The 26,080-nt window shown below is 37.0% G+C and overlaps 5 protein-coding genes across 8 annotated transcripts; all 5 read right to left on the reverse strand.

The window, feature by feature from the left end:
- Positions 1–1,727: 1,727 nt before the first annotated feature.
- On the reverse strand, positions 1,728–3,871 carry LOC110227125 (peroxidase 58). Its single transcript, XM_021020438.1, has 4 exons — positions 3,546–3,871; positions 2,823–3,020; positions 2,465–2,630; positions 1,728–2,331 (listed from the first exon to the last, which is right to left on the reverse strand). The coding sequence occupies exons 1-4, from the start codon at positions 3,753–3,755 to the stop codon at positions 1,916–1,918; spliced, it is 990 nt and encodes a 329-aa protein (XP_020876097.1). The 5' UTR covers positions 3,756–3,871; the 3' UTR covers positions 1,728–1,915.
- Positions 3,872–11,692: 7,821 nt separating this feature from the next.
- Positions 11,693–13,539, reverse strand: LOC9307980 (peroxidase 59). Its single transcript, XM_002873924.2, has 4 exons — positions 13,232–13,539; positions 12,907–13,089; positions 12,327–12,489; positions 11,693–12,242 (listed from the first exon to the last, which is right to left on the reverse strand). The coding sequence occupies exons 1-4, from the start codon at positions 13,454–13,456 to the stop codon at positions 11,827–11,829; spliced, it is 987 nt and encodes a 328-aa protein (XP_002873970.1). The 5' UTR covers positions 13,457–13,539; the 3' UTR covers positions 11,693–11,826.
- Positions 13,540–15,245: 1,706 nt separating this feature from the next.
- LOC9310038 lies at positions 15,246–18,259 on the reverse strand. 3 transcript variants are annotated; one of them, XM_021022632.1, is made up of 2 exons: positions 16,177–18,259; positions 15,246–15,419 (listed from the first exon to the last, which is right to left on the reverse strand). In XM_021022632.1, the coding sequence occupies exon 1, from the start codon at positions 17,910–17,912 to the stop codon at positions 16,458–16,460; it is 1,455 nt and encodes a 484-aa protein (XP_020878291.1). In that variant the 5' UTR covers positions 17,913–18,259; the 3' UTR covers positions 15,246–15,419; positions 16,177–16,457. The 3 variants fall into 3 exon arrangements, with proteins under 3 accessions (XP_020878291.1, XP_020878289.1, XP_020878290.1); XM_021022630.1 differs by lacking the exon at positions 15,246–15,419 and adding an exon at positions 15,780–15,986; XM_021022631.1 differs by lacking the exon at positions 15,246–15,419 and adding an exon at positions 15,780–16,004.
- A 1,311-nt stretch (positions 18,260–19,570) lies between these two features.
- LOC9310039 (mediator of RNA polymerase II transcription subunit 31) lies at positions 19,571–21,247 on the reverse strand. Its single transcript, XM_002873926.2, has 6 exons — positions 21,086–21,247; positions 20,918–21,015; positions 20,749–20,845; positions 20,592–20,670; positions 20,013–20,266; positions 19,571–19,896 (listed from the first exon to the last, which is right to left on the reverse strand). The coding sequence occupies exons 1-6, from the start codon at positions 21,130–21,132 to the stop codon at positions 19,884–19,886; spliced, it is 588 nt and encodes a 195-aa protein (XP_002873972.1). The 5' UTR covers positions 21,133–21,247; the 3' UTR covers positions 19,571–19,883.
- Positions 21,248–21,506: 259 nt separating this feature from the next.
- Positions 21,507–25,973, reverse strand: LOC9310040. 2 transcript variants are annotated; one of them, XR_002331420.1, is made up of 8 exons: positions 25,510–25,973; positions 24,178–24,925; positions 23,936–24,092; positions 23,632–23,676; positions 23,065–23,230; positions 22,402–22,772; positions 21,844–22,319; positions 21,507–21,751 (listed from the first exon to the last, which is right to left on the reverse strand). XR_002331420.1 is itself a non-coding variant. In XM_021023124.1 (7 exons), the coding sequence occupies exons 1-7, from the start codon at positions 25,684–25,686 to the stop codon at positions 22,001–22,003; spliced, it is 1,983 nt and encodes a 660-aa protein (XP_020878783.1). In that variant the 5' UTR covers positions 25,687–25,973; the 3' UTR covers positions 21,536–22,000. The 2 variants fall into 2 exon arrangements, 1 of the variants encoding a protein (XP_020878783.1); XM_021023124.1 differs by having other exon boundaries at positions 21,536–22,319.
- Positions 25,974–26,080: the final 107 nt, after the last annotated feature.

Genomic DNA, 26,080 nt, shown 5'->3' on the forward strand with positions numbered 1-26,080 from the left:
CCAAAATCTAACATCTCATGTCCACTTTCATACCTCCGGAGTTAAGGCTTTCTGCCACAGGGACTGCTCCACTAACCACTTTCCAAATGAAAATTTTAATTTTAGAAGGAGCTAGTAATTTCCAGATTTGATCTTTCAGACCGTTTAAAGAGGGCAGCTGAGAGGCAAAACTGATCTCCTCTTTCTTGAATTCCTGATGACAAGCCAACTAATATCATGATCTTACATTATAATCCCCACTTTTGTTGTGTTTCCAGCTGAAAAAATCTGGAAAAGAAGTAACAAGTTTAATTCTGAGAATGAGCTTAACATCTCTATGAAAGAAGTGCTCCTCCTAAAAACCCGGATCCCATGTTCTTATCTCCTGGTCAATGAGATCTTTAACAAATATCTCCAGGTCCACAAGGTAATTTTTCATAAGAGGAGCGTGCATCCGGACATCATCCAGCCATAAGGTAGTCCAAACCTTCAAAGAAGCTCCATCACCAATCATTTGCTTCAGACCCAACTGAAAGAGGTCACGACCATGCAAAAGACTCCTCCAAGCAAAGGATGGTCTAATTCCGGCGATTGCTTGAAGGAGAGAAGTGTCCTGAAAATATCTGCTCTTTAAAAATCTGGAAAACAGGCAGTTAGGAGCCTGCAAACATCTCCAAGCTTGCTTGGCCAGAAGAGCTTGGTTAAAAATGGCAAAATCTTTAAAACCAAGACCACCTTGCTCCTTAGTCTAACACATTCTGTCTCATGCAATCCAATGAATCTTTCTCTAGGAGCTCTACCAAAAAACAGACATAGCGCTAGATAGAGATTCACAAATACCTTTTGGAAGCCTAAAACAAGACATGACATAAACATGCATAACCATTACCACTGTCTTGAGAAAAATTTCTTTTCCCCTAAGAGAAAGAGTTTTAGCAAACCAGCATGAAAGCCTATTTTTTAGCTTTTCATGTATTTAATCAAGCATATCTTTTTTAGATCCGTTAAAACATTCAGGCAGCCCAAGGTAAGAACCAGCTCCACCTTCACTATTAATACCAAGAACAATTTTAACCCGAGCTTTTATATCCTCTGAAATCTTGGTACCAAAAGTGACAGAAGACTTGTCCTTGTTAACGTATTGACCTGTCGCTTTACCATATATATCAAGAATGTTTTGGATAACAACAATTTGAACCTCTTCTGCCTTGCAAACAAACAAGGTATCATCTGCAAATAATAGATGATGGATCGATGGACCATTCTCAGAAAACCGCATACCGTTGATAAGACCTTGTTGCTCAGCTCTGTTCAGCAAATGAGTTAATCCCTCTGTGCAAAACACAAACAAAAATGGGGATAATGGATCACCCTATCGAAGGTCACACTGAGGGACTACAAGACCATGAAGTTGTCCATTAATCAACTTAATGAATCTAATCATTTGTATGGTAACTTAGTGGATAAATACATAAAATACAAGTTAATGAAGTGGAATATGTCACAGAATATTGAGTCGAGACATATATCAAAGAAAGATCATTAGAAGACAACGATAATGCTTTAAACAAAATAACCATCAGATATGAGTTACCTACTCGCGAGGATGGTGATGAAAAACTTACCTTTTGACTGGGTCAAGCGGTAAGAGCCGTGATGCTGTTGAATCGGTCTAATGAAACGTGAGGTGGACAAAAATAATGTATAACGTAAAATATAAAATAAAAATGAAGAAAATATTATCTCAGCAGACATGTAAGTGGAATGTTTCAAAAAGAACATTTATAATATATGATTTACAATTATAAGTAAGAATGGCATGATTAACAGTAAAACAAAATCAAAGAAGAAAAACAATTGTGGAGAAGCACAAATAACACTTATTTCGTGTATAACAAGAAGTTTTACGTTTGATGATTTGAACATGCAAAACTTATTAATTGACCCGTCTGCAGTCTCTACGAATCTCTCCCTCACTTCCTGTGAGAATCCTTACATTTCCCATCTTGATCATTGATCTTGCAAAATTTCTAAAGAACTCGTTTTGGCTCTCAGCAAAACGATTCACCAAAGCTACAGTAGGCGCTCCTGTCGAAGAGAACAAGATTTGGTCTGATTCAATCACTCCGCGGTTGTTTTGAAGGTTCTTGAAATAGTCGTTATCAAATGAGTCGGGGCTCGTAGGATCAAGATTCACCCTCGCTGTGAGATCTCCGCCTTGCGGGCATTGTCGTCGCAATGTTTGTAAGAAGTCAGGTTCGATACTCGGGTCGGACTGTCCGTTGTTACCACTAAAGTTGTGCAGACGATTGTTTATCACTCCACACTGGACCCTCCCGAAGGTATGAGCACCTGTATATACATTGTTGCGATTCATACTTCCTTAAGATATATCGTGACAAAGTACTATTGAAGTATTTACTAATTTTACTCTATAAATTATTAAATCATGTTTCTGAGATGACCAAATACAAAAGTGAATTACCAGACAAAGCGACGAGATCAGTAGTGTCAAGATTGTGTACGGAGAATTTGGAAGTAAGAATCTCTAGAGAATCAGGACCTAGTGGAAGTGCAGCCACTGCGTCCGCACGGATCGCCGTCCTGCCATCTCTCCTTCCTAGCAATACGTCCCATGACGGCCCTCCCGCCTTAATTAATGATATAAACAAATCAAAACATTACTAGAGTATTCGGTATGTTATAATGTTTTCATAATATTTTTCTCAACATGTATTAGAAAATTTGAATGCAGTGGTAACAGAGTCTATGTTATGGTTATGTATCCATTGGTTAAAAAAGGGAATCTGAAAGCACATAATTTTCAAGAATTATGTTATTACCAGTGCAACAGAGATTTCAGATGCGATAGCAAGGATATCGGCACAAGAGACAACTCCCGGACAAACATTCTCGAGGGCGGTTTTGATATCATCGATCACTTCAAATCCGTCAAGAGAGCCCGCGTTTTGGAAAGCCTCCTTTTCACCCTCTACCCCATCCGCAGGAGCAGCGTCCAATAGTACCGAACCATCGCACCCCTGTGTTCACACACTATGACTTCAATATTTTACGCATATCTAAAGTTTAAAGGAAACCTAATTCCACTAACAAAATAAACCTAGTTATGTTTTCTTGACAAAGTCTATGTACTTTTCTTAGTTAAAGATTAGTGAAGGAAAAAAAGGGGATATTTTAACTTGGCTTAAGAAAGACCGTTACTTTCTCAATATGAAACCAAGCTTAATGACAGAATCTATAGTCAAACATGTGTAATCAAACATCAATAGAAACTTCAAACTTGACTTTGAAAAATGACTCCACTAATGCAAACTCTAAACTTAATTTTCCTTGGATTGATGTCCATCACCCTTTACAACGATCGAGTAGGTACTTTTTTGGGTCAAACAACGATCGAGTATGAACTATTAATACCCCTTAAACGTACAAAACAAAAATAAATGTGGCCTAATCAAACATGTAAAGTCATGTTTAGTAATTAGATTCATTCATAAACTTTCACATGTGCTGGTTTGGATTCAAGATGAATAGAAAATAGATCTTACGTTCACGAAACAGTCGTGAAAGTGAAGACGCATGACTTTAGCAGTGAGTCTGACGTCGTTACGGCTAGCTCTCTCGATCAGACCCCGAGCGATTGCTGTGACGTTAGGGCAGGTCGTGGAATAAAAATCAGAACTAAGCTGAGCGTTACTCAAAACCCCAAACATAAAAATCGAGAGTATAATTAAGGGAATAGTTTTGCTTAGACCCATTTTTGGTCTCTCTTTGTTTCTAAAAGTGAGAGATAGAAAGAAGAAGCTTAGAGGAGTTGATGCTGAAATGAAAGACTTTCGTAGCCTTTTATAGAGAGCTTATACCTTATGTTTGAAGAAAATTCTACATGTACCAGAAAATTTACAAAACATTTTAGGTCGATTCGTTTAGACTTTTACTTTTCTTTTTGAAGGACACGAAAAAAAAAAAATAATGACAAGCATTAATTCGATCAAGTTACTAAAATTTGTTTTTTTTTTTTGAAAAATTCATCAGTGGTTAAGCATAAATTAATCAATTCTTCATTTGCAAGTTACTAAAATTTGTTGCATTTGTGAAGTATACAAATACAACGAGTCTAAAATTGAGTAGCCATAAAGAACAAAAAAAATGTGTGTATATGTACTGTCTTTTTCCTAATCACAATATTTATTGTAGTCTAACTGAGAAATATATATATTTTTAAAGGTAAAAATGGAAATGGTTCAAGAATATAAAAGGCTGAAAGTAATCACTATAAGTTTCGCGACCTACGAAATCCAGTCGTTCAAATATAAAATCTGTATCACATATTTTTTCTTTTCTTAAACCAAAAATAATAATATTCTACAGTTTCTCTGTAAATCCAATCATCAAACTAGCATAGTTATTTTAAGAACATCAATTTATGTCAATGTATGACGTCATGCATGAAAGAAAATAACAACAGATGATTAAAAAGGACAAAAAAAACTCGTGACGGCATGTAGCAAGCTAGAACAATTGACTTGGAGAAAATTAATTAGGTATATATCGTAATAATCGATCGATGAGAAAAAAATACATGTGTTTTGACCTTTTTTTGTTGCATATACAGTATATGTTATATAAAATATCACACACAATTTAGATATATCATTTTATCATGTAAAGTAGCATATGATTATCTGACATGTAATAGGCATTTTGAAACGTAAATATATGAATGCTTCATAACTACTGTTTTGTCACTTAGTCATTTATCTAGATAAACATATTTCATGCTCATTTAGCTAATTCACCTCAGATACAAATAGATAGAAAATCTGATTATATAAAAAGTTCAAATTTTAAATAGTGTCTTTTACTTGTAGTCATTGCTCTGAAATTGATTAAAAGTTGCTCTGAAATTGATTAAAATGAATTTTAAGTAAACGATCGAGTTAACTAAATTAATCATGTTTATAATTAAAAAATATTAATGAAAAATCAATTAAAGAAAAAACTGTTATAAACCATATAGATGGACTCCATAACCGGTCCATGGCCCATTAGGGTTTTACCTTATTCTCTGTATCCTGCTATTATCCTTGTATATATATCCCCTATCCTATTAATGAAAGACACAGTTCACAACACGTTATCAGCACGATAGTCTTTCACCCTAAAAATTAAAAATTCCGAAACCCTAAATCTCTCTCACAAAAACCAAAACCAAAACCCTAGCCGTCTCTGCAAACAAAATTCTAAACTCTATCGAGATAAGTTTTCTGTTCATATTTGTTTCTGCACAAATTTTGCACGGATTATCTGTTATCAATCCTGTCTGTATTTCTGCACGAACTTTGCACAGATGATCTGTTATCTATTCTGTCTGTAGTTTTGCACGAATTTTGCACGTATTATATGTTATCAATTTTGTCTGTATTTCTGCACGAATTTTGCACAGATTATCTGTTGTTAATTCTGTCTGTAGTTTTGCACGAATTTTGCACGGATTATATGTTATCAATTTTATCTGTATTTCTGCACGAATTTTGCACAGATTATCTGTTGTCAATTATGTCTGTAGATTTGCACAAATTTTGCATGGATTATTTATTATCAATCCTGTCTATATTTTTGTACGATTTATGCACGGATTATATGTTATTGATTCTGAACTGTTTTATGCATTATATTATAGAAACCCTATTTTTTTTTTTTTACTAATGTAATAGCCATGTTTCCATGAGCAAAATTTTGAGTTTCTCAGGAATCAGGATTATATATATTGAGATTTTGTAGGAGGTCCCAACCAGCTAAGAGACATAACTGTTTCCAATCTCCGTATTAGATCTCGGGTCTCTCTTTCTTATCCAATTAAGATAAGTGCTATTTATTATGCTTTATATACATAATCCAATTAAAGTTTGATAAGATAAAATTTGTATGAAAATTGGCACATGTGATTTGATTTATGATTGGAGAATTAATTGAGAAGTTAGTGAATGGAAAGATGTTTAATAGCATGATAGATTGAATGTTTTAATATAAACCCTAGGTTAAACCGAAAGTAAACCAAAACCCTAAATCCTAGGTTAAACCGGTTTAATAAACCCTAAGTCACGGTTTAAGATCAAGTTTCCCATATAAGGAAAGTTTCCAGAAATAGAAAGTTTCCATAAATATAAAATTTCCATAAATAGAAAGTTCCATACATAAAACCGAAACCCTAGAAAAAACCCTAGTACTATAAATCGTGGATGCTAAAACCCTAAAATTTAACCGCGAAATCATAATATCCTAATCTAGTATGATCCGATTGTTTGGTTGTTTTTTGTTGCATACTAGATCAATCTTCTAGGGTTGATTTCATCCATATATATATAACATGATTGTGTAGAAAACACTTGCTGAAGACAAGCATGGCTCGGTCTTAAAAACCGCATGACTTGGTCTAACCGATTACATGAGTTCTCATTTAACTCTATATATTATAGATGTCAGAAATCAACTATTATGAATACACGGCACTCAATGCCTCTCGTGACAATTATTTACAATGGGCTTTGGACACTGAGATTATCCTAAAGGAAAAAGGGGCTTGGTGAATCTATTGTGGAAGAAAACAATGTCACCAGAAGAAAAAGATATAAGGCGATTACTAACATACGCCATCACCTCAATGAGAGTCTCAAAATCAGTACCTCACTATTAAGAATCCTCTGGACCTCAGGACGGTGCTATTACCCAAAAGCCCGATTCGATCGAAAGAATCTCAGATTCCAGGAATTCAAATCCATGAATGAGTATAACTCAGCACTATTTAAAATAGTATCAATACTGAGATTCCGTGATGAGGAAGTTACTGAGAATGACTTGCTAGAGAAAGCATTCTTGACCTTTCACACAAACAATATATTGCCTCAGCAACAATATCGTGAAAAAGGTTTTTACCACATATGCAAGTCTAAACTCTTGTTTTTGGGGAGGACTCCTCTGTAGAGAGTGCTAAGGAGTGAGGCTTTGGAGAAACCGTGATGAGAACATTGATTCTGATATGCTACTTGCTGAGCAAAACAATGAGTTATAAATAGTGAAATGAGACCTCCTGGTCCTACCCCATTATCAGAAGCCCGTTGGGCTGAAGAGCCTAAAGAGCCTAAAGAGCCTAAAGAGACTAAAGAGTCTAACCACGTCCAAAGAGATAAGTATCATGGCCACAGTCATGGTAAATGGAATGAACGTGGTAGAAGTGGAAAATATAATTTATATGATCAAGGAAACCATTCATATGGTTAAGGCCACTGACCCGACTTTGGTCGTAATCGAGGTAGGCCACGGTATACCCAAACCACAACACTCAAATAAACTTGTTTGCCACTGATGAGTAATGGGGAAACCATTGGACTAAGACGTGCAGGACACCTAAGCATCTCGTTGATCTCTATCAAGAGAGTTTGAAAAGAATCGAGAAGCTCATTTAGTTCATCACGATGGTGAAGAAGATTTCGACCATGAGATAGATGATTATGAGAATTCAATAAACGAAATATCTAAAGACATGGTTCATTAGCCAAATTGCGGGTATAGCTAAATTTAGTGAAGGCTAAGGGCAGGCCCATGGTAGGCCCATATTCCCAAGGGCACGCATCCTCAGATGCTTCATATTCACCTAGCTCAAGGGGGCTTGTTGAGTTTCAAAGAAATGTGTTTGAATGGTTTTCACATTGAAACTAAGGGTGAAGGGAACAAAGGATTCCCATATATTACTAAGAGCACCCAAGACCATGAGAAGGTCTTAGAGACTATACCCGCATCATAGATCTTTACTATGCCAAGGTCAATATGATAAAGGCTAATAAAGTAAACAAATAAGGGTTTACTGAGAAATTCACTAATGGCATGACCGGCTTGGCCAGCCCAGTTCGAATATGATGCGTAAATTAATTCAAAGTTCTAAAGGGCACACCCTTAAAGAAAACCGAGTTTTCTCTAAGCACCACACGTGCATAGCCTGTTCACAAGGGAAGCTTATCACTCGACCTTCACCAGTCAAAGTGTCTAAAGAGACCTTACATTTTCTAGAACGACTTCAAGGAGACATATGTGGTCCGATCCATCCACCTTGTGGAACATTTCGGTACTTCATGGTTTTAATCGATGTATCGACCCGCTGGTCGCATGTTTGCCTATTGTCTTCTAGGAACCAAGCGTTTGTTAGGTTATTGGCCCAAATGATCAGATTGCGAGCCCATTTTCCAGATTTTCCTCTTAAGACCATACGTTTAGATAATGCTGGTGAATTCACTTCCCAAGCATTTAATGACTATTGTATGGCCATGGGGTAAGTGTGGAACATCCTGTGGCACATGTCCATACACAGAACGGATTAGCTGAATCCCTCATTAAACAAATTCAACTAATTGCTCGACCATTACTCATGAGGTCGCAGCTTCCGGTCTCAGCTTGGGGACATGCAGTTTTACACGCTGCTAAACTAATACGCATTCGGCCATCTAATGAGCATAGATATTCCCCATCCTAATTGCTAACGGGTCATGAGCCAGACGTTTCCCATCTAAAGACATTTGGGTGTGTCACCTATTTACCCATAGCACCACCACAGAGAGCAAATGATGGGACCTCAAAAGGAGATGGGAATATACGTTAAAAATGATTCTCCCACCATCATTAAGTATCTCGAGCCAAAGGCCAGATACAAGGATTGTCATCTCAATGAATCTGTTTTCCCAACACTGGGTGGAGAGACTAACAAGCTGGTCAAAGAACTTACATAGAATCAAACATCCTTCACATGGCAAGATCCTCGGACTCCATCAGAGATCCAAAAGACTATATATCTACAAAAGCTAGCTAAAACAGTTGCCAAGATTCCTATAATGACCCAAAGAGAGTAACAAAATCGTACATACCAGCTTGTAATGCACCAGTACGTATTGATGTTCACAAGGAACACAATCAAGTTGCTACAGAGGCTACAACACGTAAGAAACGTGGTAGACCCAAAAGGTTCCAAAGACAAGAACCCTCGGAAATCAAAGAAAGGTGCAAGGGAAACCGAGAAGGTTCAAGAAACCATAGACATGGCCGGCTAATAGACATAACCCTAAGGTACCAATCAATGAGGTTTGGGACGCCAAACCTCAAGGTCCTGAAGGTGTAAAGAGATCTCTATAAACTATATCATGTCTAGAATACAATGGAACCGAAAAAATATCGACATAAATGATAATATATTTGCGCACAAGGTAGCAACTGAAATGAATGAGGATCAGGAGCCCACGTCTATACTAGAGTGCACTCAAAGACCTGATTGATTAAAATGGTACAAGACCATAAAACGTGGAGCTAAGAATCATTAACAAGAAGAATGTGTTTGGTCCAATACAAAGGACACCATTCAATGTAAAGCCAGTGGGACAAATGAGTCTTTGTGATAGTGTGAAATAAACATAGTGAAAGCGTGATATATCAGACACGGCTTGTCGCACAAGGATTCACACAAAGACCAGAAATAGAGGAGATATACTCCCCTGTGGTGGATGCTAAGACATTTAAATTTTTGCTAAGTCTGGCTATATAAAAGAAAAAGATTTGCGGCTAATGGATGTAATGCCTGCATATTTATATAAGTCCACTGGATAATATATGAGATTACCAGAGGGTATTGAGCTCAAAGATAAGAAAGATTTTCGAGAACAGCACTGCATAAGGCTGGGCAAATCCTTATATGGACTGAAACAAAGCGGACGTATGTGGTATAACCGGTTAAGCGAATATCTCATCAGAGAAGGCTATAAAAACGATCCGATCAGTCCATGTATTTTTATCAAGAAGTTTGCAAACAAAGGATTTGTAATCATAGCAGTGTATATGAATGATTTAAACCTCTGGATAATCGCCCAAACAGTTGAGTATATCTAAAGAAAGAATCTCAAATGAAAGACCTAGGCAATAATTAAGTTCTGTTTGGGATAACAACCTGAGTACGTGAATAATGGAATCCTTGTGCATCAAATGACATACACTGAAAGAGTACTCAAGGAAATTTAATAAGGACCAGGCCCGCCCATTGATCAGGCCCAATGGTGGTGAGAAGCCTCAAATTGGATAGTGATCCATTCAGTCCGGAAATGCCATACCTCAGTGCCATAGGAGTTCTAATGAATTTGGCTAGACACACTAGACCAAACATTTGTTTTGCCGTGAGTCTCCTGTCTAAATTTAGTTCATGATCAACCCAAAGGCACTGGAAAGGTTTAAAGGAAGGTTTGGTTAAATTTTAAAGTTTATTCTTCCTGCGTTGTTTACTTGGGTTTATTCTATACTGATCTAACCAAAGAAGGTCTAGTTTGCTTTGGTTTAGTTTGATTTGCTGATGCAGGTTATTCATAAGATCAGATTATGGCATGGTCAATGAATAGGAACTACGTGTGGCTTGATCCCTTCCAAGGGTACGTAGGCAGCCTTCCTTAAGGCGCAACTACTACTACTACTACTACTACTACTACTACATCAAAGACCATCATATTTGAAGACAACGCAGCCTGTATTGCTCAACTCAAGGACGGCTACACTAAGAGAGACCGGACGAAGCACATTTTGCCAAAGCTCTTATTCACTCATGAATTACAGAAGGACGGTCAAGTTAAAGTTCAACAGATCCGGTCAAGTGAGAATTCAGCCGACCTATTCACCAAATCATTGCTGACTTCAACGTTCCGGAAGCTCATTCATCAGATCGGGATGCGCGGACTTAAGGATTTACAGTGATGCTCAAATCAGGGGGAGTAATGCGTGTTGTACTCTTTTTCCTTCACCATGGTTTTGTCCCACTGGGTTTTCCTGGTAAGGTTTTAATGAGGCAACATTCTCCAGCGCATTATAGAGATCCCGGTTTAGTATCGGGCACGGTTATGTCTTCCAAGGGGGAGTGTTATAAACCATATAGATGGACTCCATAACCGGTCCATGACCCATTAAGGTTTTACCTTATTCTCTGTATCCTGCTATTATCCTTGTATATATATCCCCTATCCTATTAATGAAAAACACAGTTCACAACAAAATCTAATTTACGTCAACACTAATTATTAATTACTTGTTTGAATCGCATAATGCTTACTATTCCTTTCCGCGTAAATTTGAAAGTGTCGTATTCAAGCCATCGAAATAGAGTCAGTTTTGTTGACAAAAAAAAATGATTAATTGGAGTCAGTTGTCTCAAAACAATTGGACGAAGTCGTTTTCATCTGCGTAAAGATTCCTTGCATTCCATGAAAACTAGAAGTATCAAACTTTTAATTTTCATTTCCTTATTTTGGTTTCAGCTAATTATTACCGGTCGATATTTTGTTGCATTAATGATTGAATATTGGTAGCATCTTCTAATTCGAAAGAAGTGTTGCAACTACAATGCCCTTGGTTGTAGTTTTGGATATCCGAGAAACAAAATAACAAAGCAACCCATTAACAACCCTAACAAAGTTTTTTTAAAAAAAAATCCAAGAAAATCATATACGACACTATTTCAAAATTAAAACTAATGGAAGCTTCTATATATTGTGGTTGTATTATTATGACCATAAAGTTTAGGATTTTCTAATCCATTAGTTTGATTTGGAAATTGGAAATCTACATGTTTGGTTTACAACACACTTGTTTGATTTTGAAATTAATGAAACTTTCCAGGTTTACCAAATCATTTTTTAATTAGACAGACCAGCAAACCACATTAATTCTTATTATTACACACGTGATCATTCTGATACAGACGAGACCGATCAACTCCCAAACATAACTGAAAATCGAAAACACACACACATGCTAATTATTGATAACCCTGCAGTTCTTCCTAACCTCCCCACTAGCTCCATTTGCAATGTTTCCCATTCTGATCATCGAACATGTGAAGTCCCTGAAAAACAAGTTCTGGCTCCGACTATAAGCCTCCACTAGTCTCTTTGTTGTGTTCACAGCTAAATCACTCGAGAACAGAATCTGATCAGAGCTCAAAAGACCTTTCCCTTCGAGTAGGTTCTTGAAATAATTGTTGTCAAAGGCGTCCGTAGAGTTCCTGTCAAGGGGCGCTGTTGTGTTACTATTTCCTCCAAGGGGACAAACTGTTTGCAGATTAGACAACAGTGATGTCTCAAGTGTTGCGTCAGGAGTTCCCGCACCGGTAAAGTTGAACAGACGGTTGCTGAAGACAGCACACTTCGCTTGTCCAAAGGTGTGAGCTCCTTTGTAATGAAAAAGGTCATACATAAGTGATAAGTAGTTAGAAGAAAAGAATACCAACTAAGGTTTGAAGAAACTAGTTAAACCTGATAAAGCTACGACGTCGGTGATGTTAAGGTTTACGGCTACAAATTTGGCGATAATAGCGTCTAAAGGTTCAAAAGGAGATGGGAGATTGTTTGCACTGTTCTGATTTGCCACCAATCCATCTTTTCTTCCTAATGCCACTCTCCACTGAGGCCCTCCGCTCTACAAATTGAAACCGTTATAGGCGATATAAAAACGAATAGATATAATCCAGGTTTATAAACCCGAGAGTCTGCATGTGTAAGTCATAGACGACCGAAGAAATATAATTACGTACAAATATACAATCACAAATATTTTTATAATAGAGTTTATAATCATTGAAAAATATTTCAACCACATTATGACAATATATATATATATATATATATATATATATATATATATATCAACCAAATAAAAGATAATCATTTGTAAAAACGTAATCATTTTGTTTGTTACTATATATAACTAATCAACACCTAAGTCATATTAGAAATAGTTTTTATATGAAATTAGTAAAATCTAATCGAGAATTTGCCTGAAAATATATATGTATTAAGGTTTTGATGGTTGTTAAATGGGGACAGAAAGGCTTACCAAGAAAACCGAGTCACGAGCGGCCAAAGTGAGGATATCAGCACAAGAAACAACCCCAGGACATGCGTTTTCCACAGCGTCTTTGATTGTATCAATTACTTCAAACCCTCTCGCAGAATTAATGTTTGGGATCGCGAGTTTCTCGCTGTCAGCTCCATCCAACAATACAGACGCATCACACCCCTGAAAAGTTCAAGTTACGTTTTAGGTTACTGATGAGAAGTGTTTGGAACAAATTAATATGTAACAATATCCTATAACCTATAAAATTATTTAATAGAAAATATATATTTAGAAGAAAGTACGTAGAGATAACAATACATACATTAACAAAGCAGTCGTGGAAATGAAGACGAATGAGGGAAGCAGCCATCCGTATCTCGGCCTTCAGGGCAATTATAACTTGTCTACGGACAATTTGCACAAGATTGGGGCACGATTTAGCATAAATGTCAAAGCTTAGCTGTGCCCTAACCCCTGAACAAAGCATACACAAAGTGAATACAGTAAGCAAGACATGTCCTCCCATCACTTTGGTTGGTGTTTTCATAGTCTAGATGGCTTGTTTAAAAGACTTACTAGAGTGATAGTTTATTATGACATAGAAGAATTGGAATCCTATTTATAGAGAAAACTAGATAGTAACGATCGATATCAAGGGTTTCATTGTGCTTCTGCCAGTGGGCTATTAAGAGAATGATTAGTGCATAGTGACGTGTGGCGGCTTTGAAAGATTGATTTCTTATGCTCAAGAGGATGCATTAAACTTCATATTATTATAATTCTTGCAAGATTAGCCACTAAGAGCCATTTACGTTCATAGATTCATGAATTTCTATCTTGTTATTTAGTAAGTTGGCCGGTTTGATCTAATTACGTTTAATCCACTAAAATAAGTGACTGTGTTTACTAGCTAGCATCATGTAGTCAACTTTGTTTCAATAGTGTTGTATTTTAAAGTATTTTGAGGACGCAAGTGGATTTGGTGTAAAACAACTCTTCCCACTCGTATGGTATTTAGAGCATGCAATTGAGTTTTTTTAATATGAAAATTTGGACTATTTTTCTATATGTGCGTGCTTGTCATATTTGCGCAGGTACAAATTGTTAACAAGTTATTTATGTCATTCTTTCCACGCTTCTCTGAGTCCACGGCTTATCCAAAACAAGTAAACAACGTATATGAAAACATTCTGGCCATATGAAAAATTTCAACAGTTTTTTTTTTAAAAATATTTTCAAAAGTTATGCATGTTTAATTTTTAGCTAATTTGATAAATGACTCACTCAAATCTCAATTCATATACTCCCTCCGTTTTATAATATAAGATGTTTTGGATAAAGTTTTTTTTTCACAATATAGGTCGTTTTCGAGTTTCAATACAAATTATATATTACTTTGATATTTTATGATTATTTATATTATGCAGTCTCTTTTATAATTGGTTAAACTTTTTAAAAATAGATCTTTTTAACCGACATGTTTTTACCTAAAACGACTTATATTATGAAACGGAGGGAGTATATATTAAAGAAATTGAAATTATAACATCATATATAGATTGAAATTATTATTTTCTTTTAGAACATACCAAAATAACTTAGCACCTCGGAACTACATATCTCTGAAAACTAACTACTTTGATGGTAGATTTCCACGTAACAGTCATTTTTGTATGATCAGTGTTAGTGGTACTTCCTCCTCGAACTTTGCAACTTGCGGCGATTTTTTTTATAATTCTTTTAGTTCGCAAAGTGCATAGTCCAAATCCTTCCACTTAGCATTATCGGCATGCTAAATAAAAATATAGCGCAAAGCCTTGCCACATGTAATTTACATCTATTCTTAATTTTTAATTCTTATGTCAATATTGTATACTTATGGAAACTCCACATTCGATCCTTACTATATTATTTTGTATCACCAATTAAAGCGTAAGAGCAAATTTTAAAGGTTCAGAAAACCAAACTAAAAATACAGAGTTTACATAAAATTACGTGAAGTCAAAGAAAGAGAGAAAAAAGAAGAATATCGTACGATAATCTTTTAGAATTTGTTGAATTTGGTAAAAGAAAGTTGGTTTATTATATATGCATACTTATACATCAAATCTTCGGTTCTTGAGTTTCATATATAAAATAGATCTTTTTCAATATTGTTGTGTTTTTCCGATACAAAAACTCGATCACACTTTTCTTGATTTCCTCTGTCCTTACAACTATTGCAATCGATCCACATAGAACTAACTGAAAGTAGAGAAGATTCGAATATGATAAAGAAAAGTAAATTGGATAAAGAAGAGAGAAAAAAAAATTGGATAGAGAGACTTCAAATCAAAGAAAAAGTAAAACTGATAGGGATCTTTTATTAATGAGCCTTTGAAACATGCGTTTGTGAGGCAGAGTGCCATCGGATGATCATCACCTTTGCACGTGACATTGAAAAGCAATCTAAACATACTGATTTCGATAAGACAAATCCCGTTATATCTTCACAAGTATCGTACGGACCGCTACACAAAATGAAACAATGGTTAAAAAGTATAATTACGATGCAATTTTATTACAACTTACACCATTGTAAATGTTCTAAACCTGAAATTGGTTTTAAACAAAAGTAATTAAACTTGAGCATCATTAATTAATTTGATATTTATATTTTAATAAAATAGCATATTAAGCTTAATAAACAGATAAAACTGAAATTAAAAAAAATATTTTGAACGCTATTTATTTATTTAGAAGCAATGTCGCATCATTCTTAATTACGTAAACTACTTACCAAAAAAAAATTAATTACGTAAACTTAATGAATTCTATTGCAAACCATATAATTAACTCTATAGATTTAATGATAAATATCAAATTGTCGATGGTGTAAAAGTTGATAGCTGTTTTTATTAGTAATCGTGGACATTCAATATACCAACCAACAAACCCATATGGGCCCAAAACTTGTTTGGCGTAATTGTTTCTCAGACGCAAACCCAATTAGATCAAACATGTATCCAAGAATCTGGATCCGTGCATTCGACTGAGAGATTCTCTTCAAGCTCTAACTCTCTGCAACTGTCTCAAACCTAGACACAGATATTATGCTTATACTAGTAAAGTGAAGTATCCAAATGCATTAAGAGAACAAACATAAAACTCTATCATCCATAAGTCTTTCACTACAATGAACCTTGCTTTAACTACAATCTCATTAAACCCAGGAATCTTATCATCAACAAGATGTACCAGAAAAGAAAAATAAAAAAACAAGCTTACCATGACTTCATATGAACTTCTCCGTGAAAGTGAGCCCCCTAAACTCTGGTACCAAAAGCGGTGAGAGAACTAGACTACACCTACTAAGACAAGTACATCTTGACATATACATCATAGAGCTGGTGCAGAGATCCATCATTGACGCCTGTGCATATAAGAGACTTACACTATTTCAAAGTGAAAATGGTATGCATCAACTTCGCATCACCAGTTAGTTACCACTGCCTATCATCATGGGTTCTCGTCTGCTTCCCTCCTCGGTCCAGGTATCATATGGCTGCTCATTGTTTTCCAACAGAATCATTCTCAATTCCCATTTCACTTTCCTTACTTTGATCCATACCTTGGTTGGCTTCCTCACATTGTTCCCCCGACACTTCCCGAAAATCTGTCTCAGCTTTTTCCTTACCTTCAAGTTTACTTTCCCCAGAACTTCCCACACCAACTGATTGTTTGTTCTCTTTCACTTCATCCACGCTCTTGCTGTTGTTGTTGATTTCTTTCACCGCAGCCTCATTATCCCTCGCTGCAACATCCTGCATACAAATGTCCTCTGCAGCTACATGGTTCTCCTTTGTTTCACCACTAGTACGTGCATCGGATCCCCCTGTATCATCACCATCACTTTCAGACTCATTCTCCACAACCTCCTCGTTAGCATCTTCAGCAACCATACCCCGCCTCTCGAGATACTGTAATCTTCTCCTCATGTCACCTAACTCCCTTTCCATCAGGAACAACCTTTCCTTCAAGGTTAAGTTCTCTTCCTCCAGTTGAGCAATATGGCTATCCTGATCATCCACTCGGTTTTCCAAAACATTGTTATACTCCGAACCACCATAATTCGGATAAATCATCTCAAACCGGCTCAAGTCATGGTCCAATCTCCTCTCAACCTCAACATGCTCCTCCACATCACTCTCACTCGACCCTCCTTCATCTTCATCATCCTCATCATAAGGTTCCAACTCATTTCCATCAGCTCTCAGCCTAATCAACCCTTTCATGGAGCCATAACCATCAACCCCCCATTCCTCTTTCGCCATATCACCCAACACCTCCCTGGATGGCGAGAACATTGGCGTAGGCAATACCGCTGGTGTCACAGGGCATGGAGACACCAACTCAGCAATTCCACCAGATTTCTTCGCCCTGATGATAAACGAAGTCGTGTTCCTCGGCGCATAAGGAACATATCGATTACCATACTTCTTCTTCGGGTAAAACTTCCTGGTTTTCAACCTGTTCTGAGACTGCAGCTCGTTCAAAGTCGGCGGCTTGTAACCAACCTGATTACTACTACCAGAACCAGGTAGTTGCTGAGGGTTATACATAGGAATCCCAGAGTTATGCATCCTCCTAATTGGCTGCTGCTCCATCATTGGCCTCTTATCACTTGTAATCTTCTTCCCTTTCCAATTGTTCCGACTCATTTTCGAAACAAAGTTATTAGGAGGAAGATTCTGCTGATACTCGGAACTCAAACTCGGGTTAAGGTTAAAGTTGCGTGGATTCATCATCATAGGCTGGTTGTTCATCATAACCTGTGGCTGCTGATTCATTCCCATAATCGGATGAGATTGGCCTAACATAGGAGTCTGGTTCATAATCCGTGGCTGAACCGGATTCATTACCTGAGAAGACGGCAGCGGCGGATTCATCCTCTGTTGCGGCGGAGGCTGACCAATCATTTGCGGTGGAGGTGGCGGATTCATCAGCTTAGATTGATCGTTCATCTAACAATACACACTAGTTTTCGAAACCAAAACCCTAATTTCGCAAATCTCAAATCAAAAAGTCGAAGCAAGTCAAGAGATAGATCAATGAAAAAGAGATCAATCCGAGTGCTGAGGAGTGAAATTTCACAAAAAAAAACAAACAACAGATCAAAGAAACAAACAGATCAAACAAAAAGCCAACAAGAGAAGAAACTCTAGGATTGAGATTTTTCGTATTTTGAATTTGATTGTTCAGTTTTAAGATGAATTTTTGGAGTTTGAGAATCTTGTAATTTGGATCTGGAAACTCTTTTTTTTTTTTTTGGGCAGAAGAAAAATAATTTTAGGCAAAGAGAACCTCTGTCTACGAACGGCTTACGAGATGATGAGATTCTTTATATAGAGGCGACGAAAAGATGCCAAGTCCAAATCAACGACGGAGATGCGACACGTTTATCCGACGGCTAAGATATTTTATTTCTTTTTTAAAGGGTAGAGTCGGTTATTATTATTAGTTAGAAATATTTTAAATCAATAACCTAATCACTTGATAATTTGGCAAAATTAATTTAAATTTAAAGCTTAGTTTTTTAATTTTTATATATCAAATTTCATCTTCAACGTTTTAATTATGGTTTTACTGATGGTATATTATAGATTATTTTAGAGAAAAGTGGACTATTTCCAAAATCTGGGTTTTGAGTGCAATCACACATTATCCCCAAAATTTGGAGAATCATTCAATGGAGAATCTCAACATTTTAAGATATCAAAGTCATTTCTAATCCATAAGTGCGCATGTTCTTCTCTTACTCATATCCTTGAGTTATGCTGTTTTCTTCTTATTTTCCACTTTCTTCTTCATTCTCATTCTCCTCTTTATCCTTTAGTTGTGCTATTATTGTAAGTACGGATTCGATCATATGTGTATACTGCAAGGTTACGAGCTACGTATCCTGGTTCGGATAGTTAACGAGTGCGATGAAGATAGTCAAATAAAACATACTTGACTTCTGATGAAAAGAAATTACTTGACTTGGTACTTCTCCACTTTGACGAGGAGAGATGGTCATTCTTTTCTAAATAAGTGTCATGGGCCAGATCTTGAACCGTGAGTTACGTTAGACGAGTTTCATCACATATCAAGTTTCGTATACCATGATCCATAGCACACTCAATCATGAATGGGTCTTCTAACTGTTGTCAAAGATACGTTGAAGTACAAATTCCACCCACAAGTGCAACATGTAAACCCCACTCCTAATTAATGTGTTACCGGCAGAAGCAATCTCTGCCAAGGACAAATGTTTGACAGTTCCATAATTTTTTCTATTGCTTCTAAGCGTCTCAGAATTTTTTTTTGTTGCAATCGTAATGAAAGTTTCTAGTGAGAAAAAAAAAAATATGCTTTTAGTGAGAATCTCATTATCCTCCTTTAGTTACACGGCCAATTCACATCAAATAAAGCGGCCGCAAAATTCTTCTACCTTGTGGTTTAACTGATCTCTTTAGCAAAGATGAGACTTTCGGCAAAACACAAATGCATCAACTTAATCATTTCAACTTCTAGTGACTCTAAAATTGTCCACTCTGCAATTTATTGTGCATGAGTTGGAACAATCCTACAATACCGAACCAATATGGTGATCAACGGCTAAACGTCAGCAGAAGTAAGACCATGAGATCCCCAGTGTCAGAGCAGAAAGAATCATTTGGATTGTAACAGACTGAACCACTCTCAAAACCACCATTCACTTAAAGATGACATGCTCAATAACATTCAATTTCTACTCCCAAAGAAATAAAGAGAAAGACAATATCATAGAAAAAGATTGAAAACCTTATATGACAACTTCCCGCTACGGATGACACGGAATGCATATACCGAGTTTCCAACATTTCTGTAACCTATTTCAAGTAGGCTTCCCTCTCTATGAGACGCAAGAAAGCATATCTGGAGCCATGTGTGTGCTTCAGGGCAAGAAATGCTTATGTACCCTTCCTGACATTATATGACTCACATATTAGAATGTTACTTCTTCTCTTAACACATTTGCAGTCAATTTAAGAAAAACACAAAATGATCATCTTTATCAGGAAGAGGAAAGGAGCACATACTTTCTTTTCCTACGATCAATTCCAGCAGCACCCATATTCCTCGTGTCATTCTTAGAAAGCATATTATTGTACTGCATTGGAGAAAGGGCTGGAGAGAGAGCAGCAGCTGCAGATGGAGCAGGCGGCAAAGAAGTTGAAGGTGCAACTGGTGGTTGTGGGGCTATAGGCTCTGGAAGAGGCCGAGGTAGAATGTGCTTCAGCCTGTTGTTTCTGTAGTTCTTCCAATAGTAAAACTGTTGTCTATGTGCCAATTCCTGAAAAAAACTCGGATTCAACAGAAGACAGGGTTCAAAACTTAAGAAAACTTCGACAACAATAGATTACCTATCAAAAATTCTGACAAGGACATAACGTTTAGAATATTAAACAACTTTACCTATATCATGACTCGACGAACATAACACAGAATCACATAACCAAACAAGCAGAACGCAAGTAAGGGTTGCATTAGAGAGACCCTAAACTCAAGTCCACAAAACCCATTTTTCCAAAAACACCAGTACCCTAAGCATTTTGAAGCACTCCCTATCTACAATGCTAACTAACATGTAGTTGATGAATCTTATCGTATTGTTTTACCTTGTTTGCAGGATGGGCCATAGCAGTCCTGAAGTTGGGGTTTTGAAGAAGTTCAAGGAAATATAAGCAGTGTGGGTACCTGTAACAAGAACATAAGGAACACGAATAAAAAAAGCAGAGCAAGACTACCACAATTCCATTAGATATACCAACTTACATGATGAACTTGATATACTCTGGTCGCTGCCAGTATTGAAGATAGTTCAAGTATCCAATAAATGCTTCATCTTCAAAATACCGATTCTGTGCCAGGTCTGCCAAGAATTCTTTTGAATCTCAATTTCGAACACTTAAACCCTAAGCCGAAGAACGAATTCTAAACTTACAGTGGATGTAAGTAGGATTGGCGAGACATTGAATGAATTCAAGTTCGAGTAAGAATCGTTGTCTTCCACCGTCGGGATCCTTGTAAGTGTTCTTTGCCCTGTAGAGATGCGAATTAGATACTAAAAGAGCAGATTTGAAGAATATGAAATTGCAGAAGAGGAACCCACGGGGATGGAATTTCTGATGTATCATCAATCTCCTCTGGTGAAGCCATGAACGAATTTGGATTCTCACACTAGAGGAATCAGAAAACCTTCGCACACCTTCTTCAGGGGAGAAAAGACGGAGATGCAGGATCTTGGTTCTGATTTCTGAATTGAATTTTGGTTGTTAACCAAAAGGCTTTAACCGGTTCTGAACCAAAAATTGAAATACAAAATTACGGTTTAAAAAAGTTGTATTCGGCAGCAGATGGAGAAGTCTCTGCCTAAAACTTGAAGGATTTTCTTTACATTTTACTTGGTGGCATTTTTATTCACGTTATGGATCTCTTTCATTCTTATATCTCAACACCATGAATCACACAAAGTCCAATTTGAACTTTGAAACATGGAATCTTTACGCAATCATTTCTTGACTCAAAAGTGGTTTGATCTCAAGTTTGTCGATCAGAGATATAATTTCCGGACTACAATCATTATTCATTATGGATGTTGAACTCTTTGCCATGCTTACTATGGACAACTATGGTTGAAGACTAGCAAAAATAGACATCTCCTCAGGTTCTTAACCTTTAGTCGAGCTATGAGAATTCAGAAATCTAAGGACATTTGGCTCCAACGAGTTTGCCCTCGAAAATCTATACTGTACGTTGTAGTAATGTTGTAATCCCCCTAAAATGCAACAGTGTTTGTGTAAAAAGTTAGGTTTCCCACAGTTAACAAACAAAATTAACATACCAGAGCCTTCAGACCCTGGGACTGACCTATGCAACTTCCAAGACAGTCAGTTTTTGTATCCAGTGTGCGTGCTGTGGTCGAGTCTTCCTTGCCAATCAACACCTTGCCACAACTTGCAAGACAAGTTCTGTTTCAGAAGTTACTGGCCTTCAAATATTCAGGAGGTGATGGCTTTAACAGTTTTCACCATAGCTTGTGAATCCCAATTGCTAAATCTGATGAGATGGAGACGAGCAGTGGATAAGAAGAGTGCCATTCCGCTTTAAACACTCTTTTCTTATGAGCTTTCATCGAGAGAGATGGACTCGGTGCATTGTAGCGGATATCAAAGATGTGGATCACAGGGTCTGCAGAACCAGATGAGATGTGTAAACCATCTGGAGACCAAGACTGATTAATTAGAGCCGACTGTGATTCACTGCTTTCTTGCTTCCACCCAAAAGAAAATAGCTCCGTCTGAGGCAATCTAACATCATACAACCGTAGTTGCCGGTCTAACTGCCTGCAAACATAACACAAGCAAAGGAAAGAATTTTAAGGCAATTGCTTTCTTGGGGGTTATATATATCAAGAGTATGTTTTACCTTGTGTGAACCATGACAAGATTAACATCTCGTGGGTTTGGCAGTATATTTGTGCATCTGTTGTCTAGTCTATGTTTAAATGTGACTTTTTCTTCTCGGGCATCAAACCCAACAAATCTCCTATCGTCTCCACATGACAAGACGAGATTTTTATGGCGCATTCCAGTAACTCCCATCACAGCCGATGAGTGCAAGTCCCTATGCAGAAGTGTTGGCTTCCACGCATTATTCTCACATTGATCCCGCCATAACACTACTGCATGGTCACTCCCACCTGTGATGAAACAAGGATCATCCCAAGGCGTAAACATGATTCTGTTGATTAGACCTTTGCTATGAGGCCTGCCCTCCAGAAATTGTGACTTACAACTCTGCAGATGAACATAAATCCAAAAAAATATGAGCACATAACTAAATTCCCCAAAGAAGAAATAATATAAGCATCAAGTTAGATCTTACAACAAATAGTATATGCATCAGGTCAAGGGCTGAATCGAATTCCCAATTATTCCAGCTAAATTGTTTTTTTCTTTTTTCTAACAGGTTATGAAGACCAAGTTAACTTTCTACAAGTTTAAGCACACATTCCACTCATGAATGTCCAATCGCAAACTTAAATATTGTAAAACGGTAGAGTGCGCAGCAGCTTCATATAGTTTTTACCTCTCCAGCTTCATTCAGATATATGGCTGATATCTGAGGGTGACCTTCATCTGCAGTATACGCAGAAAAAAGTGCACTCTTGTGTGGATGCCAAGCTATATCCTCTGCCCATTTCTTCTGATTTATTGCTACCCGATTAACCGTCTTAAATAGAGTAGCTGTGGACCTGCTCAATGGTGAAAGCAATGATGGATAGGTTAGTATCCAGAGAAATTCAGATTGAAATATTCACGAAAATGACAGTACAAAAGATTGGGGGTTCCTGAGACACAAAATTTCCTAGTAGTAAACATTGTACAAACCCTATCTCTTAAAATCTTGTACAACTAAATATTGCAGCTTGTTGACAATATAAGCAAAACTAAATTTCAACGAATTATCACATATAAGTGATACATTTCAAAGATTATGTCAATTGGAATTGGAAATACATATAAAATTTTTGATACATTTGAAAATCAAGGAAATCTATATGGATTTTTGAAGTTGTACAATCCAATAACCCCCCCAAGAAATCAGCAAGATATATCATAATCAGTAGATCAGGTATATTTACGGCAGACTTACCTATCAGACTGAAGCTTCCAGAAATGAACTGCCCCATCCAATGCACTGAAGAATAGCAAAAATCAAGAAAGGGAAAAGAAAAAGATTAAGCACAGGAGTCGAGAGTATATTAGATTAGTGAAATTTGTCCAGTGACTTTCTTGGTTCCCTCTTATGCATATAATATCATTTCCTTAGTAAAGAATCCAGACAATAAATTAGGTGTGAGACGGAATTTCATCCACGAGACTGGCAGACAATAAATTAGGTGGCATCTTTTATTCAATTTTGGAAAAGAAACAAACAAAAATAATCTAAAAAGCACCTTGTAGCAAATAGCTCACGGTTTGAAGGAGAAATAGCAAGACTTCTCATTCTTTTCGTGTGGCAACTTGGTAGCATACCTACAGTACGACCTTCAATTGTGGGACGCAAAGAGCTTCTACCTATAAGTGCTATCAACTCATCATGTCCTCGGAATTCTGAAAAAAACAAAAAAAAAAACAATAGATTCAGACACAAAGAGAAGGAAAGATGTGGCAAATCAACCAAAAGAATGGCTTTTACCAGCATTTTCCTGTTGTCCTTGTTGGGATAAGTTAGAAGAAACTCTGATCCTCGGCTTTGCAAAATCCTTATTAGTGTGGTTATCTCGAACTTGAGCTTGAGTTTCCCACACCACTTCATTAGGAATACTATGAGATCTCTTGGCCTCAAGACCACTTTTGTCTTCCTTTGGGGCATTATAATCCCTTGTATCCATGGGTTGAGCTACGTTATCGCGACCTTGGGATTCCCTTATCACTTCATTAGGAATACTATGAGAACTCTTGGCCTCAGGGACATTTTTGTCTTCTTTTGGAACGTTATAATCCATCGTAGCCATGGGTTGAGCTTCCTTATCTCGACCTTGGGTTTCCCTTACTACTTCATCAGGAATACTACGAGGTCTCTTGGCCTCAGGGCCGCTTGTGTCTTCCTTTGGGACGTTATAATCCCTTGTAGCCATGGGTCGAGCTTGGGTGGTCTCATTTACTTCTGCTCTGACGGGAGCAGAAGCTCTTCGTTTGAAAGAAGGGGGTAAGATAATGGATGGCATTTTCAAGGATTCCATCTCACTACGTGATTGTAGAGTAGAGTTTTCATTGGCAGTCTTGGCCTTATTTCCCTCGGTCCAGAACTCTGCTATACCAAGAATACTTCCAGTTTTACCAGGCACTTTAGGTTTTGACATAGAAAAGGTACCATTTTCAACACGATCAATTTTTAAAAATTTTGCCTCCGCATCTGCCATCAGTTTTCTCTCTTCAGCAAGCTGTAGATACATCAGAAAATTTTAAGAAGACCAAACAGTAAATATCTCTCTTGTACATTCTAAGGGAAGAAAATACGCAGAACATCAGAAAACAAAAGCTGGAAACTTTTGAGTTTGGCTTAGGTGCCCTTTAAATTATCCAGCAAGAAGATGACATCTTCATATTAAATACGAATCGAATGAGAAAAGCTCAATAACTATGTTGAAACTGAACTCCAATTGAAACAATGACAGAAAATCAAAACGGGAAGATCCTAAAAGATGTGAATCAACAATATTTTTAAAGAAATGCAAATGCCCAAATCAACAAAACTAATGCAAACTCTACAATAAGCTGCATCGAATCTGAAAACTGCAAGTAGAGATTGAATGATGCACAACGGACAAATTGATCAAAAGAAACTTATGAAATCAAACCTAGACATTTAAATACTGTAGAGGCGATTGAACAAGAAAAGCTGCACAATTTGCATAAAATTGTACTCCAACTGAAACAAGAAGAGTAAATAAAAAAAAAGGGAAAAACGCAGTAGCCGAATTAGCAGGTAACAACAATTGGTCAAAGCAAAGAAGAAAGAAGAGACCTTCCTGTCGAAGCTTGAAATCTGGTCTTTAAGGCGTTGAATTGATTTAGCACGCTGGTCCATGAACTCTAACAGAGCTTCTCTATCATCTGGGATTTGAGTCGAGAACATTCTCGCTTCTGCTTCTACTTCTTCCCCTTGTTCAATTTTAGGTTTGTTCATCGCCGTCGTAGCCATTGCAGTCTCCGTTCGTCTTCCTCCCCAGCCTTTTATTCCCGCCCGATCGTGCGTAGTGGGGATTGATTTTTCCCTCTCGTTGTTTCAATTTTGGAACCACATTTTTTCACTTTTCCTGTTTTGCCGCTTCACTTACTAGGTCTTTCGTACTCGTGTGCAGCTCCGTGCTTCTTAACGGAACCAGACAGTGTAAACACGGATTCGCCAAAATTCTTTATTATGAGTCCTCCTCTTTGAGAACTTAAACCGTCAAAATTAAATATCATTTCGCCATACACAAAAAAAAAAAAAAAAACCCCTCAAATTCGTCAAACTAAAGTAAAAAATAAAAACAAAAAAATCCTTAAGTTTATTCGAGATTAGAAGTCTTTGATTTGACGGACGTTAAGCTCGG

The sequence above is a fragment of the Arabidopsis lyrata genome (genome assembly GCF_000004255.2).
Source record: "Arabidopsis lyrata subsp. lyrata unplaced genomic scaffold ARALYscaffold_6, whole genome shotgun sequence".
Taxonomy (NCBI): domain Eukaryota; kingdom Viridiplantae; phylum Streptophyta; class Magnoliopsida; order Brassicales; family Brassicaceae; genus Arabidopsis; species Arabidopsis lyrata.

Excerpts from the sequence above, each read along its gene's own strand:
- LOC9310039 (XM_002873926.2), bottom strand. The coding sequence starts at position 21,132 with ATGGCTTCACCAGAGGAGATTGATGATACATCAGAAATTCCATCCCC. Across the intron at positions 21,016-21,085 it reads ACATCAGAAATTCCATCCCC|GGCAAAGAACACTTACAAGG; the intron begins GTGGGTTCCTCT and ends GCATCTCTACAG. Across the intron at positions 20,267-20,591 it reads TGGCCCATCCTGCAAACAAG|GAATTGGCACATAGACAACA; the intron begins GTAAAACAATAC and ends AGTTTTTTTCAG.
- LOC9310038 (XM_021022632.1), bottom strand. The coding sequence starts at position 17,912 with ATGAACGATCAATCTAAGCTGATGAATCCGCCACCTCCACCGCAAATG.
- LOC9307980 (XM_002873924.2), bottom strand. The coding sequence starts at position 13,456 with ATGAAAACACCAACCAAAGTGATGGGAGGACATGTCTTGCTTACTGTA. Across the intron at positions 13,090-13,231 it reads TCCACGACTGCTTTGTTAAT|GGGTGTGATGCGTCTGTATT; the intron begins GTATGTATTGTT and ends TGAACTTTTCAG. Across the intron at positions 12,490-12,906 it reads CTCGTGACTCGGTTTTCTTG|AGCGGAGGGCCTCAGTGGAG; the intron begins GTAAGCCTTTCT and ends TTCAATTTGTAG.
- LOC110227125 (XM_021020438.1), bottom strand. The coding sequence starts at position 3,755 with ATGGGTCTAAGCAAAACTATTCCCTTAATTATACTCTCGATTTTTATG. Across the intron at positions 2,631-2,822 it reads CTGAAATCTCTGTTGCACTG|GCGGGAGGGCCGTCATGGGA; the intron begins GTAATAACATAA and ends TCATTAATTAAG. Across the intron at positions 2,332-2,464 it reads TGATCTCGTCGCTTTGTCTG|GTGCTCATACCTTCGGGAGG; the intron begins GTAATTCACTTT and ends ATGTATATACAG.
- LOC9310040 (XM_021023124.1), bottom strand. The coding sequence starts at position 25,686 with ATGGCTACGACGGCGATGAACAAACCTAAAATTGAACAAGGGGAAGAA. Across the intron at positions 24,926-25,509 it reads TTTCAAGCTTCGACAGGAAG|CTTGCTGAAGAGAGAAAACT; the intron begins GTCTCTTCTTTC and ends ATGTATCTACAG. Across the intron at positions 24,093-24,177 it reads AGGACAACAGGAAAATGCTG|AATTCCGAGGACATGATGAG; the intron begins GTAAAAGCCATT and ends TGTTTTTTTCAG.